This window comes from Puntigrus tetrazona, chromosome 4 (genome assembly GCF_018831695.1).
Source record: "Puntigrus tetrazona isolate hp1 chromosome 4, ASM1883169v1, whole genome shotgun sequence".
Taxonomy (NCBI): Eukaryota; Metazoa; Chordata; class Actinopteri; order Cypriniformes; family Cyprinidae; genus Puntigrus; species Puntigrus tetrazona.
Window position 1 is genome coordinate 24,132,288 of NC_056702.1, and position 17,807 is coordinate 24,150,094.

Consider the following 17,807-nt stretch of genomic DNA (forward strand, 5'->3'; position numbering starts at 1 on the left):
CATTATAAAGAACTTTTAATATTTTGTATCATCTGTGAATATTCATAACATTTTTTAATGTGTTACAATGTTTACTTATTTGTGGTTATAGTTTTAAGAGTATGATCATTTATAACTAAGAACATGATTCATCCACTTACAATGGATTATATTTGATATATTGCATTTTTAATCTCATATCTATTATATAGAAAGCAGTCTGCTTGTGTGCATATTCCAGGACACTGGCAGGAAAACTAAAGAGCAAGATTTAGCAACAACTGTTCTCAGAATGTCTTGTGCATTACTTGGTGTTCAAGCAGAGCAGCGGACAGTATTTACAATATATACAATAAAAACAGGATAAACCTCAAAACATTAAAAACAGAAGAGGAAGCACAAATGCAAACAATAAAACAAATAAAAGGCTAACTACTACTCAACAGCATTAAAGGCATGCAGGGTAGTCCTGTATGCTCACACTACATTTCACATAATATTTATATTCTTGTGCTTGGGTTCCTCTCCCAGAAAATATAGAGGGGAAAAAATGTTTTTGGTGTTATAATGGCCAAACTAAACTAACCAAACCAACAAACATGAACATGATGAGATCTTGATCAGGGAATGTTACAACGGAAAAGAAAGAGGTAAGATGTATGTGTGGTATGTTCTCCAGGCCACAGGGGGAGCTGTGTTTTATAGTTGTAACACTATGTCTTGGGCCGTCCTTGCAGGGGTGGAGCTCACACTTCTGCTTCCTTCTGGAAAGGTGAGCAGGATTATGGCGTCTCTTTGTGAAGTGTATTTAGTTCAGTTGGTTATACTGGCCATCCATGCCAGTTAAAGAATCGTTTTGTTGTAAAGATGTTTATTAATGCATCTAATTGTTTTGGATAGATGGCTTCATGTTAATATTATTTTGTATTTTGTAAATTCCACATGGCAGATAATTTTTTGTGTTTGAGATTTATTTGTTTATTGTGTTTTATTCTTTGTATTCTAGATATATGTCATGGTTATCTTTATATTTGTCTTAATTGAAAGTGAAAGTAAATGTACAGTAGTGATGTGTGACCATTTTAAACAAACACAATCATTTATAAAACTGAATGTCTTTAAATATCTAATAGAATCATTTATAATCACTATAAAGGAGAATTTCTCTTCAGCTGTTTGATAGAAACATGTAGGGATTTTATATTATAGTTTTCACCCTGAAAGCAAATAAACAATGGGTGTTTCCTGCTGATTGTCAATCTTAAAAAGTCCAAAGATCATCATGATATGTGACTAACCCTGTGCGTTTGAGGGAAGATCTCGTCAGATGAATTATAAAGACTCTGATTTCTGTAGATGTTGTGATTGTTTGTCTCTGTTATCTAGACTCTGTAGAGATCACACTGATCAGATCCATCATGGACAAAACCCAAACATCTAAAGGAAATGAAGGTTTTCTTACAGGGTGCAGGTAATTTGATTTACCTTTTATGTTATAGTTAAAAAGGCTTTTGGTGAGGCCTTAATAAAATATTTTTTTGAAGATCTTACGTTAAGATGATTATCAGTATAAATTATTAAATGTTCTTCTGTTTTAGTCCAGTTTATCAGAAGCAGAGTGTCCATAAAGAGTGATGTTTTTATGATTCAATCATTAGTTTTTAATATTGTAGATACACAGCCTGGTGCGATATATCATTTGTATAAAGAGATGGTTATAGTATGGTAAAGGTCAAAATCTCTTACCATTCAGAAATACCACTGTTTCAGCTGGGATAGTTTCTGCATTAAAATATTATAGACTTGACTTGTTCAGAGAATGACACACATGGCTTTACTTATCTTTCATCTGTTACTCATTCATTGATTGCGTTCATGTTCCTGCTGTGTGGATAGAGATGAGCAGAGTGGAGACCACCAGAACGATTCCCACCAACCAGTGAATAATGAACTACAGAGAGTCAAAGACCAGCACAAAACCAGCATGAAGAACAAGTATGAGAGATTATTAGAGGAAATCAACCTAGACGAGACTCAAACTGTCCTGAAAAAGATCTGCGTTATAGAGGGAGAGAGTGAAGAAGTGATTGAAGAACATGAGGTTGTACAGATGTGGAAGACAGTCAGAACACAACACTCACAAGACACTCCAATCTACTGCAATGACAACTTTAAAGCCTCACCTGAACCAGGATGTGAGGAGAAAGACCAGATCAAGACTGTTCTCACTAAAGGCATCGCTGGAATCGGAAAAACCATCTCTGTGCAGAAGTTCATTCTGGACTGGGCCGAGGGAAAAGCCAATCAAGATGTAGATTTCATGTTTGTGCTTCCATTTCGAGAGCTGAACTTAATCCGAGATCATCAGTACAGTCTTCACAGACTTCTGCAGGACTTTCATCCTGAACTTCAAAATCTGGACTCAAAGATTTATGAGGAGTGTAAAGTTGTGTTTATTTTTGATGGTCTGGATGAAAGCAGAATCACACTGATGTTTTCAGATGATCAGAAAGTTTGTGATGTGACTGAGACTTCATCAGTGAGTGTGTTGATGTCAAACCTCATGAAAGGAGAGCTGTGTTCTTCTGCTCTGATCTGGATCACCTCCAGACCAGCAGCAGCCAATCAAATTCCCTCCAAATACATCAACCGTGTGACAGAAATTCAGGGATTCACTGAGCCTCAGAAGGAGGAATATTTCAGGAAGAGAATCAGTGACCAGCATCAAGCCAGCAGAATCATCTCACACATCAGAAGAGTAAGAAGCCTCCACATCATGTGCCACATCCCCATCTTCTGCTGGATCTCATCCACTGTGCTTGAGAAGCTCCTGGAAGAAGATCTGAATGCAGAAATCCCTCAAACTCTGACTGAAATGTACATTCACTTTCTGCTGATTCAGATCAACACGAGGAACCAGAAGTATGAAGAAAGAGATCCAGAGAAGCTCCTGAAGTCCAACAGAGAAGTGATTGTGAAACTTGCTGAAGTGGCTTTCAAACAGTTGATGAAAGGCAATGCGATGTTCTATGAGGAGGACCTGATTGAGAGCGGCATAGAGGTCAGTAATGACTCAGTGTATTCTGGGATTTGCACAGAGATCTTTAAGGAGGAATCTGTGATTTATAAGAAGAAGGTCTACAGCTTCATCCATCTGAGCTTTCAGGAGTTTCTTGCAGCTTTCTATGTGTTTTACTCTCATATGGCCAACAAAGAATTGCAGCAGTTTCTTAATCTCTCTTTATATAAGGTGTTAAAAACCGCAGTAGATAAAGCTCTTGAGAGTAAGAATGGACACCTGGATCTGTTCCTACGGTTCCTGCTGGGCATCTCACTGGAGTCCAATCAGAGACTCTTGCAGGATCTACTGACACACACAGAGAACAGCTCAGAGACCATCAGGGAAATAACCCAGGACATTAAAGAGATGATCAAAGATGAATATAATTGTTATCGTCTCTCAGATGGTCGGTCCATTAATCTCTTCCTCTGTCTCGAGGAAGTAGAGACTCTATCCAAACAAATTCAGGACTTCCTAAAATTAGACAAACACTCAGATTATGAATTCTCTCCATCTTTCTGCTCAACAATCACCTACATGCTTCAGATGTCAGAGGAGGTGCTGGATGAGCTGGATGTTCAGAAATACAGCCCATCAACTGAGGGGAGACAGAGACTCATACCAGCTGTGAGCAACTGCAGAAGAGCTCTGTGAGTATTTGTTCATTGTAGTACAGAAGAAGCAGATGAGACTACAAAAATCCTGTAGTCAAAATTGTTACTCGTGAGCTATGTGCAAAACATTTTTGCACTCCTCTAACTTTTAGAATTCAAAGCTCAAACTTTTATACTCCAACTACAACAAACATTTATTTTATATAAATATTGACTAGACAAGAAATAGTGATGCAATAAAAGAGATTTTGTTATATCTTGCATACATAGTTTATGAGGACAGAAAAATGTATAATGATATGGGTGCTACAAAATGAACATGGTCTATGAGGTTTTCACTTCCTCTGTACCCATAAACCAAATAGTATAATAGTATATATACTATAAGAGTAATATAAAAATATTTAACATTTGTATTTAGGTAGGGTTAGTGGAATGGGATGGAAAATTGAGTTTAGACATTAGTATCACCGTTCATATCTGGACCATCAAACTGGCATAAATAAATGACAAATAAAATATATAGTATAAAAAAATATAATGTTTGGTGATAAATATTATTTTGTTTGGCATGCTTGAACTGAATAATCATCCAGTTATAATCATAATCATCATCAATAAATTAATATTTAAATACTCCCAACAATAACAAACACATCTGAGTAGGGATCAGAAGAGAAGCCAATGTTTGTATCTGTAGCAATCTCAAAATTATTAGAATCCAAAAACCAAAGGTCTGTAGGCACATATTTTATTCATTAGAGTGCTCTTCTGTCAGAGAGTCTATGGCCACCCACAGGACCATATGGTAAAACATTATGCAATTTGGTCCACAGATTTGTGCTACTAATGTTTATATATAAAAAGAATAGTTCACTCAAAAATGAAAACTCTGTCATCATTTACTGACCCTCAAGTAGTTCCAAACAAATGAAAGAATTCTCATTTTTGGGTGAACTATTCCTTTAATAGTGCTATTAGCCTTTAAGCAATTTCAAGAAGCACAGTTTTACTTTTTTGTCAAATGTAGCATCATCAGCATTAGTTTGCAATAAGTGTTACCTTTACTAACAATTTAAGGGTGTTAATATGGAAACCAAAGTTATGATAACAAGGTCCTACTTACTAAAATTAGGTTTTGCAGTTTTTTTCAATAAAAGCTGTTTTTGGGCAAACAGATATTTTGAATTCTGAAATTAACAGTATGTGATAAGATCATGAAAACTGTAATTTTTGAATGCATGACCTTACTTTGAATTTATGATTTAGTGAGGGTGAGGATGAAGTGTCTCCACCTGTGCTTCATCACACACTTTCAGCTCCATAGATTTAAACTTATAAACTTTTGTTAGGATTTACAGATGAATCCTTAATGAACTGTATTCACTGAACTTCCTGTCCCACTGGGTATTAGAAATTCCATATTAAAAAAAGAAGACAAAAAAACATGATTTTCATCCTCTGTTACAGATTTGCTGGATGTGGTCTCTCTGATCAACACTGGGAAAATGTTTGCTCAGCTTTACAGTCATCAAACTCCCATCTTAGAGAATTAGACCTGAGTACCAATGAACTGCATGATTCAGGAGTTAAGCTGCTCTCTGTTGGACTGAAGAGTACCCATTGTCAACTGAACATACTGAGGTTTGGCTTTAATATTTATTATGCTCAAATAGATAAATGAACAACTGTTTCATAGCTATGGCTAGCAGATGCTTTCACTGTTGTAAAATGTAGTTGAAATAATCAGTGGCATTTTCTCTGATGACATTGGCAGAGATAAAATAACTAAAATTTCACCGACAACTGCAAGTAGTGAAACAACACTAGGTTAACTGTCATGAAAGGGACACTGCCTCATATCTGACTCATTTTAAAGCAGTGATTCTTTTAAATGGTTTGTTTCAGTCAACCGATTCATGTTATACTAAGAATTTAAAAACATGTTCCCTGTACACATGTTGCATTTTATTATTATAGTAGCTTTATTTTGGCTTCATTAGTCAAATAATCGACCCGCTCTGCTCCAAGGATCATGCTACTTCTGGTGCCTTGCTTTATTTCAGACAGGATGTAATGTAGAATTAGTGTATTGATAACTTGAGAACTATTGTGATCATTGAAACATTAAACAAACTAGATCAGTTCAATTCATAATTTGCTGTATTGTTTGGCATATTGAGAAAGTTGAACCTGAGGTAATTTTTTACAATTATATTTGTTTTTTTCATTAAAAGTCATTTTTTTTGTAAAAGAAACTGAGATTTATACATCATGTTAAAGCTGAATAATCTTTCTAAAAAAATCTAAAAAAAAAAAATACATTTTAATATATTTACAGTAGGAAATTCACAAAATATCTTAATGGAAGATCATCTTTACTTAATATACTAAAGATGTTTGGCATAATTTTGGCCCATACAATTGTAGTATTGGGAACAATCAGAAACTTTTCATTGAGATTTCAATAAATTTTCATTAGATTTTCACTCTTTGTTGCGGACCTTTTGGGCATCAAACAACCAAACTGAGAATGAGACGTAAAAGTCATGTCTCTTAGCTTAAATGAAATAAAGGAAAAAACGCTCTCACTGTCTGTTGCTGATTTTATTTCAGGTTGTTTATTTGATTCCCACATAGTGACCAAACTATACAGCCTGGTTCTTAGCTACCTAACTCGCTAGCTAACCCTCACCAGCTATTCATACCTTACACAGCCTACAGAGCTGTTCCCCTTACAGGTAATTTAACACCTCTTTACGTACTTGCATTTGGTGTTTTCCACCAAGAATGCCAATGTGTCCCCAGCCCTGTAACCTCACGAGGATCACCCGGAAACCCAGTAGAGCACTGTGATGGATCTTTCAGCCTAAAGCAGCCAATGGCCTGCAATGGCAGAGAAAGGAACAGTGAGACTGTGACACAAGTGGACACCTGATATCTATAACTTCAACCACCAGGAGCTGACTAACATTATTTTCTCCTTGGCCCATACCCCTCAAGGGCCTCAGACAGGAGGTAAATAAACTGAACCTGCAAGTCACAGAGTTTTGCAGGGAAGTGATACCCGCTTGACGAGAGAGGTAATCAGTCTTCAGGAGCTGGAAGAAGTCATCAGACAGGACTTGGAAAGAGAACTGTTTCACACAAAGTTACTGTTAAAAATGTTGTATGTTGAATATTGTATAAGAGAGACACTAAAGCTAAGGCATTTGAAGGCCATCTGCATGCTGATCATGTTGCATGATCTGCAACATAAAGAGGAGCATGACATGGTTCACAGAAAACTGAAACAGTACTAATGACTGCACATGGACTCAAGAAAAAAAGCCTGAGCATCACACAGTCTTCAGCATTGCCACAATACATGGCCCTTCTACAGAAATCAACTAGCCAGCGGAGGACAGAGCTGTCACCAAGGCAATAGATCCAGGTTCCAGACCAGTCACTTGCAGGAGCCCTGGTAGGTCGTTGAACACCATGGTATGTCCAACAGCAGTCCACCGCAACATCCTCCTCTACATTCTTCACACAGGTGCCAAACGGAGACAGCTGGACACACCTACTCCTGAGCTACGGGAGCTGCTGACAGAAGCAACAAAGACAACGTTGAATGGAGTAATCGGCCCACACGCCCAAAAGCGAAACCTCTACTAACACAACAAGCTCAAATCAGTGCTGCCACAAACATCAGACTTCTAGTGACATTACCAGATCAGTCTAAAACTCTCTTCAAACTACAAAATCTTGTCTAATCTAGCTGTTCCACACTGTGGCTCCCCTCACTGATGGGAGTCTAGGCTTACTCCACAAGGAGTATAGCAGACTCATGGGTCTGTTTGTCCCTGTATTGGACATCTGCAGTGCTGTGGGTTGGTCCACCCCCTCTACCTTCGTCCGTTTCTGTGCATTGGACATTGGTATGACCAGAGTCTAGTGGTTTTTGTTGAGACATAGACAAAGGGCAGTGACTTGGAACCCTAGTGGCTTAGGCATCTCTTTCCCATAGTGCTTTGGATGCAGTTCAAATTCCCCAAAAAATCCCATCTCCAGGTTATGAATATAACTATGGTTCCTTGAGGGAACGAGACACTGCGTCCTGTTGCCATACTTCTGGCAACCCTGCCAGCGCAGATCTTCATGATTTTGAACCTGGTGCCTTTATGCTTTCCTGGGCTCTGACTTTTCCCTCAAGAAACCATGTTTATATTAATAACCTGGAGATTTTTTTTTCATTTAGCCCCATTTTTTTTCATTATAATACTGGGATAGTTTTAAATTTACTTGCAGACTGGAGACTCGTCTTCCTTCAAATTAATTTCAATAACTTTAAAAATAAAAAAAGTTTATTTAATAATTTTTTTTCTCTGTTAGCTGGCACCTAATGGAATTGAAGGAAACTCTGCAGGGACATGAGCCAAACAGAATTTAAATAACAGACTTAATAATAAAAACAAACAAAAAAATGTTTCACTGTGAGTCACACAGTATTGATTGTTTTGCTTACATTTACCAACAAAAATATAAAGACATAGCAGAACTGTTTGTCTTCAAACAACACAGAGGTGAATGAACCACCTACTTAAATGAATCAGCTATTTTAACAAATCAAATGACTTGATTACTTAATCATTAATACATTTACCATCGCCTATTGGCAGATATGGTTTAATGAATTCATACTCTAAATAATGAAATAAATAATAAAAATAATTTTATATTTTCACAATAATGAAATTAATAATATAAATAAATGAAGGTATAGTTGACTGACTCAAAAATTACAGTGGTGTTATTGTTTGCTTACATGGTCTAAAACATTTATTAATGAAGCTACTTTTTAAATGTTTGATATTTTACACAACAACTTCAAAATATGTTTTAGCAGTAAATTCTCAGGATAATTTGATCTGTGATTAATTAATTAAACAACATCATGCAATTGTGAGATTAAACATTTTAATGGCTTCCCAGCCCTAGTGAATACACCTTACGATTTTACAAGTAATATGAGTTCCAGATTATAAGAGATAACAATATTAATATCACTGTGTTGTTTTCCACACAGGCTACAGTTCTGTAATCTTAATTCTCAGTCTTGTAAATCTTGTTTGTAATCAGTTTTGTGCTCAGAGAGCTGGACTTGAGTTACAATGACCTTTCTGATGGACTGAAGAGTCCAAACTGGCAGCTGAAGATACTGATCTTAAGAGTTTCAAAAACTTGACTGTTTCTCCCAATAGATTAATTACTAAAAGTCACACTATTATGTTTGGTGTTATATATGAACTGTTTTTATCTATAAACTATTTTGTTTCCTTGTTCAGATTGTCCATGTGTAATCTCACTGGTCAGTGTTGTGAGAGTTTGTCCTCAGTTTTACAATCTTCAGACACAGTCCTGAAAGAGCTGGACCTCAGTAACAATAACCTGCAGGATTTTGGAGTGAAGCTGCTTTCTGATGGACTGAAGAGTCCCAACTGTCAACTAGAGATACTGAGGTAAGTTCTTTTTTTAATTAACAAACTGCTATCATAGTATATGCAAGCACTGTGGCCTGATGGGTTAGAGCAGTGTTGTCTAAACTCAGCCCTGGAGGGCTGATGTCCGGCAGAGTTAACTCTAACTTGCTTCAACACACCTGCATGGAAGCTTCTAACATGCCTAGTAAGAGCTTGTTTAGCTGCTTCAGGTGTGTTTAATTAGGGTTGGAGGTAAACTCTGCAGCACACTGGCCCTCCATGAACAAGTTTGGACAGCCCTGGGTTGGAGACTCAGATTTGTAACATTAAGGTCATGGGTCAGAGTTTCAGTAACGGTCATAGGTAAGTGAACAGCTCTCTCTTCCACCCTCATGACACTAAACCTGCAACTGCTCCCAAGGCAACTCACTGCTGCGTGTTCACTTGGATGATAAAAAATCAGAGTACAACTTGGCCATCATGTCACTGACTCACTTAAATGACTGTTAAATATTGTCACCAACCAGGGATTGCCAGAACCAGTTAGTTTTAAGTTTTAATTTGCAAAATGACTGGAAACCGTTGCTAAAAACTGTGATTGTTGGTTTTATAAATACACAGATTTCATGAGTGGATCGCTGTCATCTAGCAGTTATTTATGGGACACCCCTAACATCTCAGACAGGCTCCTAAAATATAAAATAGAGTGGGAGAGTATATGAAATGCTATTACTTGCCAGTTGACTGATACCATTTTTTTCTTGGGAGTATTATGTGGCTTTGTGCAATTATTAATTGTTTGACTGTTGATCTGCATGTTTTGTATTAAAGCACAGTACTGTATTTGTTAAAGGCCATATAAAGCCAATATTAGTCACACCACAGAAAAAAAGATGTTTTATTAACCACCTAGCCAAATTTGAATGCTAAAAAACCAATAAAATAAAATATCAAAATCTTAAAAAAATTAGTTGTATAGGATGTATACTAACGCTGGGGGCATGTCCACTGGTTGAGCTAAAACCACACCCACTCACTGGAACATCTCTCTCAACCATTGTCCTCTAGCAGCAGCTTCATTTAAATAAGGAATCCGAGCTCTGTTGTTATGTAAATTAATGCAGCCAGGTATTAATGTGACAAAGACATAAATAGCTTACAAACTAAGCTGTAGTAATAATGTTAATGGCAGTAATTCATGATTCAGTGGACAAACCACTGATACTAATGTGCTGTAGTTATTAAGTGTATTGGACATGAACAAGCTCTGCACAGAACAAACGATTTTTGACATCAAAGTTTTGCGAGAGCTATTCGAAAGCATAAGGAGCTGCTCTCTATAGCTCTCTCACACCGATGGATCTGTGCAGTCAGTATATTACATATTATTTTTCATAATATGGCACATTTCTACTTAACTGGAGTAAAATAGATGTTTCTTCAGCCTTTAATACATTTAAAAATAAGTAAATTAACACTTTTACTTTTACTAGCAATTAGCCAAATATGGATTTTTTGCAACTGATACTGGATAAAATAAAATGGTTACAAACACAAATTGCACAGGTGAATGTGTGGTTAATGTCTGATTATAAAATCTAATGTGTTTGTAGGTTGTCTGGCTGCATGGTGACAGAGAAAGGCTGTGGTTATGTGTCTTCAGCTCTGACTTCAAACCCCTCACACCTGAGAGAGCTGGATCTGAGCTACAATCATCCTGGAGATTCAGGAGTGAAGCTGCTCTCTGAAAAACTGGAGGATCCAAACTGCGCACTGGACAAACTCAGGTGTGTCACACTGCTCTGTGTGTGTATGTGTGTGTTTATAGATGTTATCAGATTTACATAATGTAAGACTTTTTGTCTATTATAGCGTGGATCATGGAGGACAGTCTAGGATTACAGTAGGACTACAAAAATGTATGTATACAGACACAAATTTCATATGGCAACTTGAATTGGGGAATTCCTTGCCCCTTGAGCATGGGAGCATGAGCATGGGAAATTACAGTTTCCAAAAAAGAATCTTTTTTGAAACTACACCACTGTCTTTTGACTGAAACATATGTGCTCACCTCGAGCTGGAATCATGGCATAATACCTGGTGATATTCACTTTGCAGGGCACTCATGATTGAATAGAGTAAACACATGAAGTATAAAGAGATACATATAAAATGTGTGGTGCTATGGGCTGGATCTGGAATTAAGAGCCACTGTACTAAATCATATAAACCAGTTCAAATTTTTGTGATTGTTGTGTTAACAATGTATTTGTTTTTGTGAGTAGATGCCTGTGCTCTCACACTGGATCCAAACACAGCTCACATTCATCTCATTCTGTCTGAGGACAACAGAAAGGTGATACACGTGGAAGAGGATCAGTCATATGCTGATCATCCAGAGAGATTCATAGATAATCCTCAGGTGTTGTGTAGAGAGAGTCTGCCTGAACGCTGTTATTTGGAGGCTGAATGGACTGGAACTGCTGCTGTATGCGTATCATATAAAGGCATCGGCAGGAAAGGAGGGACTGATTGTGTGTTTGGAGCCAGTGAAAACACCTGGTGTCTGATCTGCTATGAGGACAGTTTCAGCGTCCGTTGTAATGATAGGTTCACTGAGATACCTTTCCCTTCAGGTCACTCTAACAGAATTGGAGTGTATGTGAACATGTCTGCTGGAACCGTGTCTTTCTACGTTATCTCTGACACACACACGCTCAAACACTTACACACATACAACACCACTTTCACTGAGTCTCTCTGTGCTGGATTTGGCTTTATGGGTTATATTTTCGACTCATCAGCATGCCTGTGTCTGATTGATAAACCTCTGAACAACAACTAAGAGGCCAAGAGGACAACAACTATCTTCATTGCTGGGATCTATCATACAAGTACATATTTTGTCCACAAGTGTAAGTCTGTTTATCTTTATACCATATATCATATATATTTTGAGGTGATTTTGTTGAACAACATTTATAAATAAATTATGATAATATATTAATGATTGAGTGAAATAGCAAAAACAAAAAGTCACAACTGTGTTTGTTGGGTAGTTGGTGTCTGTGATTGTGCAGTAAATGACATTTATTTATATATTACTAAAAAGAGAGATAATCTGCATTGTTAAAGTGCTATTTAAATAAAGATATGCACTGTTAATGACTGATTTTTGTGTGATAATTTACATAAATCTGTGACAAGTTTACGATATCACATAAAATTATTTAAATCACGTTCTCTATGTAATTATTTTGAGCGGAACTTTTATTTTGATGGGGTGCCCTGACGTCATGTTTCTGCGCCGCGCTGCTGCTTCAGTGATTCTACCGAAGAAGGTTTGTTTAGAGGTTTAAATCAGTGCAGAGCGCTTTAACGAATGATTCTCGAGTGTAATGTGATGTATCTAACAGCGTTCAGACAAACTCGAGTCACTGAAAAGACTCGCTCGTTCCCTTTATTGTGAAGCGGTTCATCATAAACACTGTTTATATTCATTTTGGCGAATGTCTGTCAGTTTGGTCAAATGTTGTTTAAGTGCTGGACTCACAGTGTTTTATAACTCGACAGAGTTATAAAACACTCACACTGAGTTGTATATTAAATCTACAAACCAATACATACAAATATTCAATATTACGTCTTGTATTCAAATATTACGCCTGTGTTCTTCCGTCATTAACATTATTCTGTCTGTTAATTATTCTCGTTTTAACATGCAGACAAACTCCTGTAACACACTGTTATATAAAGATGGCGTTTATTAAGGAGGAGAGTGAAGACGTAAAGATTGAGGAAGATTTCAGAGTCAAACAAGAAGATCCTGAGAAACAGACAGGTTGGTTTCTTTCTTCATCGGGAGTCTCTTTATGGTCTTTACTAGCTAGGCTTGTATTGTTGATGGTGTTCTGTGAAGGACAGGCTGTGTATTGACTTCTTCCAGACGCTCCGCTCATTTACGCTGTTTTCCCATTCATTCGTTCTTTTCAGTCGTACTATTTATTATGTTTATATATTAACATTATTAATAGAAGTTCCCATGTCATGCACCTTTTCTTTTAGGTGTTGATGTCCTTAAGAATATATATTTGAGAGTCGTTTGAATGACTCTTGAACACTAGCTTTAAGGCTTTAGGTTTCCCATCTAAAAGTGACCATATTACATTTTTTTCCAATATAGTTCTATATTTATAAATATCAATTGTATTTTTTAAAGAGCAAGAGACTCCTGAGACGTCTCTGTTTGAAAACCTGCATCCAACGCAGACGACTGAAAGTTTGGCCACTTAACATTCAGCTATTCATTTCATTATATAGTCATTTCAGCAAAACATTGAACTCCTCAGAATTAATCAGTGTATTTTATGATGTTATAATGAATTGTTCAGCCCGTCATGTAATTAGCGGTCCGCCCTGATTGATTGATTGATTGATTGATTTATTGCACTCTACGCCCAAAAAAAACCCATTCCTTACTAAGAGAATAGGGTCAAGGCATTTGGACCTGCGTCGTGTGCTTTAGACTTTGCACGTTTAAATTTGCAGTTATAGTACGAATAAAAGCCACTATAAACAAATAACCACATCATGAATAAAGGTACATTTGTATACGCCGTATTAAATGTGAGCACCTTGTAATTTCTTATATATGTTGAGGTTTATCGTGTTCATCTAATGTTGGCTAACAAACCTTTTAATAACCAGGGAAATCCTTCTCACTGCACATGAAAACTGATGCAAATGTTCAAAACGAATCAAAACGATAGATCCCTCGTTTTTTTTTCTTCTTGCGTTTCCCCTCTCGCTCCACAATGACACGGGCCGTCCAATCAGATGTGAGCTTTGATCATGTGATTGGAGCAGCTGCTGATGCACAGAGGGATGAGAAAAATGGCGTTGTTCTGAAAACCATCGTTTTGATACGAGATAAACATTTACACAAATTGACATAAAAATACAAACATATTATTTGCTGCTTCCACCATATTTCATGATCTAAAATTACACCAAGAAGATTATTTTCATGTACTCTTTCTATACTTAAATGATCATACTTAAATTCTACTTGAGGGTTTGTTTTATATTTTAATGACAGTTTATTAGTTTTTACGTTTCTGATGATGTAGATTATACAACCAGAGTTGTTGGGACATTTTTTGAATAAAATGAATGCTAAAGTCTTTAAAATCACGTGAGCCAATGTTTAATTCACAACATTTTTGCACAAAAAGAACTCATTTCAAATTTGAAATGATCTCAACATAGTTGGGACGGGGGCATGTTTAACATTGTGCACCATCTCAAAACAGTTTGTAGATGTCTGGGGATGTGGATATGGCGAAGATGACCACAAACTCTTCAAACAATTCATAACCTCGATCTCTACAGGAGAAAGATCTGAACTGCAGTATCTCTGGACTCTTCTTCTTATGAGGTCATGCTGTAGTAATATCTGCAGAGTGTGGTTTAGTATTGTCCTGCTGAAATACACCAGACCTCTCTGAAATAGACGTCATCCGGAGGGGAGCATATGTTGCTCTAAAACCTTTATACACCTTTCAGATTCATAGTGGCTTCCAGAACATGAAGCTGCTCGTACAGTACTTATGTTCCTTGATGCCATCAGAGATACTGAAAGCTGATAACACGCTGGAAGATCTCCTCTTTAGCTCAGTGGACATGTTATTTACAACAAACATTCAGTAATGTCTGACAGAATTATGTGAAGAGTGATAAATGTCATCTGAGGACCTGAAGACCGAGCACGAGCATCCAACTTTGGCCTTGTCTCTTACACAGAGATTTCTACCGTTTCTCTGAATCTGTAGATGATATTATGCCTTGCAGATGGCAAGGTTTGCAAATCCTTTGCAATTTGACAATGAGGAACGTTGTTTTTAAAGTACTCCACAAAATGAAAAGACTTTATCTCTCAAAGACATCCCTTTTATAACTAATCATGTTACAGACCTGACGTCAATTACCTTAATTAGTTACTAGAAATTCTTCCAGCTTATTCTTTTCAAACGTTCTTCCTTTACCAACCCTTTGTTGCCTCTGTGCCAACTTTTAGGTTCTGTTGGCAATAAAACATTTGATCATGTGATTTAAAAGTCTTTGTTTACATTTTATTAAAATGATTTAAAAAACACATCCCAACATTTCTTTTAATTCTGGTTGTAAACAGTATTGGCCCTAAGACCGATTCTTGTGGTGTTATGTCAATGTATGCAGATTTACTTTCACCAATTTTTACACACTGTTGTCTGTATACCTGAATATATTGCTCTGATTGTCTTCATTGGAGCCAATCATTGTCATTTAAACATTTTCCTTCGTTTATCATTTATGTATAATATACTGGGTATTTTTTATGTACTTTTATATACTAAAACAGGGTAAAAGTGCTCTTATTTCTTTTCTTCATTACAGTTTTTTGCCCTTAGCTATATAATGTTTTCCTTTTGCCATGTAAATTGAAGAAATACTTATGTTGACTATATTTTTGATCTCCCAGTTCAGCTTGCTGGATTTGTGAAAGAACCAACATTGACAAGTAGTTCCAAGATCACGGTTTACACCTGTTCAGTTCTATTTGATGTTTCACATTCTAAATGTTTTAAAGTCTTTGTACCAATAAACTGGTGCTAACTTGTTTGTTTCTTTTCACTCTAGACCTGACGCCGCTGAAAGAGGAGAGTCAAGAACTGAATAAAATGGAACAGAAAAATGAGAAAAGCTACGACTTCATGACTGAGGAAGAATCATTTAGTTTCTCACAGCCTCATAAAACAGAAACTAGGAATACTGAAGTCCACACTGAAGAGAGTCATTTTAGCTGCCAACACTGTGGAAAGAGTTTTAGTAGAAAACAAAGCCTGAAAATCCACTTAAAAATCCACACTGGAGAGAAGCTGTTCATATGCCCTCAGTGTGGAAAGAGTTTTACAATGAAAAAAACACTTAGTGCCCACATGAGAGTTCACACTGGAGAGAAGCCTTACTCCTGCGAACTGTGTGAGAAGGGTTTCTCACGGAAAGAAAGTCTTAACATACACATGAGAATTCACACCGGAGAGAAACCTTATCCCTGCCAACACTGTGGGAAGAGCTTCTCAGTAAAAGGAAATCTAAAAATTCACCTGAGAGTTCACACCGGAGAGAAGCCCTTCATCTGCTCTCAGTGTGGAAAGAGCTTCTCTGTAAACAGACACCTTGAAGTCCACATGCGAGATCACACCGGAGAGAGACTGTTCATCTGCTCTCAGTGTGCAAAGAGTTTTAAACAGAAAAAAGAACTTGAAGCCCACATAAAAATTCACACTGGAGAGAAGCCTTACTCCTGCAAACTGTGTGGGAAGAGCTACAAAATCAAAGCGATCCTTAACATTCACATGAGAGTTCACACTGGAGAGAAGCCGTTTGCTTGCGATCGGTGTGGAAAGAGCTTCAGGTACAAAGAAAGCCTTAATCATCACATGAGGATTCACTCTGGAGAGGACTGTTTCACATGCCACCAGTGTGAAACGAGTTTCCCAGACAGAAATCACCTCGAGAATCATGTAAAACTCCACACCGGAGTGAAGCTTTTCATGTGTCCTCACTGTGGAAAGAGTTTCAAACAAAGAGTGAACTTTATGAATCACTTGAGAATTCACTCTGGAGAGAAACCTTTCTCCTGCCAAGAGTGTGGAAGGAGCTTCGCGGTCAAAGGAGGTCTTGAGTATCACATGAAACTTCACTCTGGAGAGAAGCCCTTCACCTGCCCTCAGTGTGGAAAGAGCTTCACAAATAGAGGAAACCTTAAGACTCACATTAGGGTTCACACTGGAGAGAAGCCTTACAAGTGTCCTCAGTGTGACACCAGCTTCTCGTATCACACAGAACTGAAACGGCATTTGCGAACTCATTCTGGAGAGAAATTGCTGTTTTCCTCAGGGTGACAAGGTTCAGGTAAACGAGCAAATTCAACAGTCATTGTCTTTCTCAAGAGTAAATTCAGTTAAAATTGTGATTAGTGTAATAAAAACATCAAACAAATGGAAAGTCATGTAAATGTGAGACTGTTTCTGTTCTTTAAAAAGAGGTAAAGAGCACCTCACAGAAAGAAGTCTATAGAGTCACTAGTCTGGCTTAACTGAAATAAGCCTGGCTTATTTACTAAACTTGTTTTATGGAGCAGAGCCCCTGGTTCCCTCCACAAAAAAACTATGGGATTTATTGCAAAAAATGGTGTTCAAAATAATCGATCCTAGCACTGAGCCTTGAGGAACTCCATATATCACTTGTGATTGATATGATACCTCCTCATTTAATGATACAATCTGATAGCGGTCAGATAGATATGATTTAAACCACTAAGGTTTAAATCATATCTATCTAAGGCGCTTCCTCTAATGCCAACATAGTTTTCTAGTCTATCCAAGAGAATGTTGTGATGGATAGTATCGAATGCTGCGCTAAGATCTAATAGCACTAATAACGAGATAAAACCACGATCAGATGATAGAAGCAGGTCATTAGTAACTCTAATGAGAGCAGTCTCAGTACTATGGTACGGTCTAAAAGCTGATTGGAAATCCTCACAGACACCATTTTTTTCTAAAAAGGAATACAGTTGTGGGAAACTACCTTTTCTAGTATCTTTGACAGAAAAGGGAGATTAGAGATTGGTCTGTAATTTAC

General features: G+C 37.1%; 3 protein-coding genes across 10 annotated transcripts in view; all 3 read left to right on the plus strand.

The window, feature by feature from the left end:
* The window catches only part of LOC122342945 (NACHT, LRR and PYD domains-containing protein 12-like), a 510,774-nt gene extending 498,490 nt beyond the window's left edge, over positions 1 to 12,284 (plus strand). The window contains 3 exon segments of the mRNA XM_043237168.1: positions 10,730 to 10,903; positions 10,989 to 11,035; positions 11,405 to 12,284. Of these exon segments, the coding sequence (XP_043093103.1) occupies positions 10,730 to 10,903; positions 10,989 to 11,035; positions 11,405 to 11,964 (781 nt within the window). The 3' untranslated portion in view covers positions 11,965 to 12,284.
* Positions 763 to 9,159, plus strand: LOC122342990 (protein NLRC3-like). 5 transcript variants are annotated; one of them, XR_006250666.1, is made up of 5 exons: positions 763 to 1,450; positions 1,876 to 3,690; positions 5,125 to 5,298; positions 6,444 to 7,117; positions 7,190 to 9,124. XR_006250666.1 is itself a non-coding variant. In XM_043237246.1 (4 exons), exons 1-4 carry the CDS (start codon positions 1,398 to 1,400, stop codon positions 9,157 to 9,159), a joined length of 2,220 nt encoding a protein of 739 aa, XP_043093181.1. In that variant the 5' UTR covers positions 763 to 1,397. The 5 variants fall into 5 exon arrangements, 4 of the variants coding, with proteins under 4 accessions (XP_043093181.1, XP_043093183.1, XP_043093182.1 ...); XM_043237246.1 differs by lacking the exon at positions 6,444 to 7,117 and having other exon boundaries at positions 8,982 to 9,159; XM_043237248.1 differs by having other exon boundaries at positions 6,271 to 9,124.
* Positions 12,285 to 12,444: 160 nt separating the features above from the next.
* On the plus strand, positions 12,445 to 17,172 carry LOC122343029 (gastrula zinc finger protein XlCGF57.1-like). Of its 4 annotated transcripts, none has more exons than XM_043237311.1 (3): positions 12,445 to 12,460; positions 12,845 to 12,960; positions 15,798 to 17,172. In XM_043237311.1, the coding sequence occupies exons 2-3, from the start codon at positions 12,876 to 12,878 to the stop codon at positions 17,063 to 17,065; spliced, it is 1,353 nt and encodes a 450-aa protein (XP_043093246.1). In that variant the 5' UTR covers positions 12,445 to 12,460; positions 12,845 to 12,875; the 3' UTR covers positions 17,066 to 17,172. The 4 variants fall into 4 exon arrangements, with proteins under 4 accessions (XP_043093246.1, XP_043093245.1, XP_043093244.1 ...); XM_043237310.1 differs by lacking the exon at positions 12,445 to 12,460 and adding an exon at positions 15,640 to 15,678 and having other exon boundaries at positions 12,467 to 12,960; XM_043237309.1 differs by lacking the exon at positions 12,445 to 12,460 and adding an exon at positions 15,640 to 15,705 and having other exon boundaries at positions 12,858 to 12,960.
* The last annotated feature ends 635 nt before the right edge of the window (positions 17,173 to 17,807 follow it).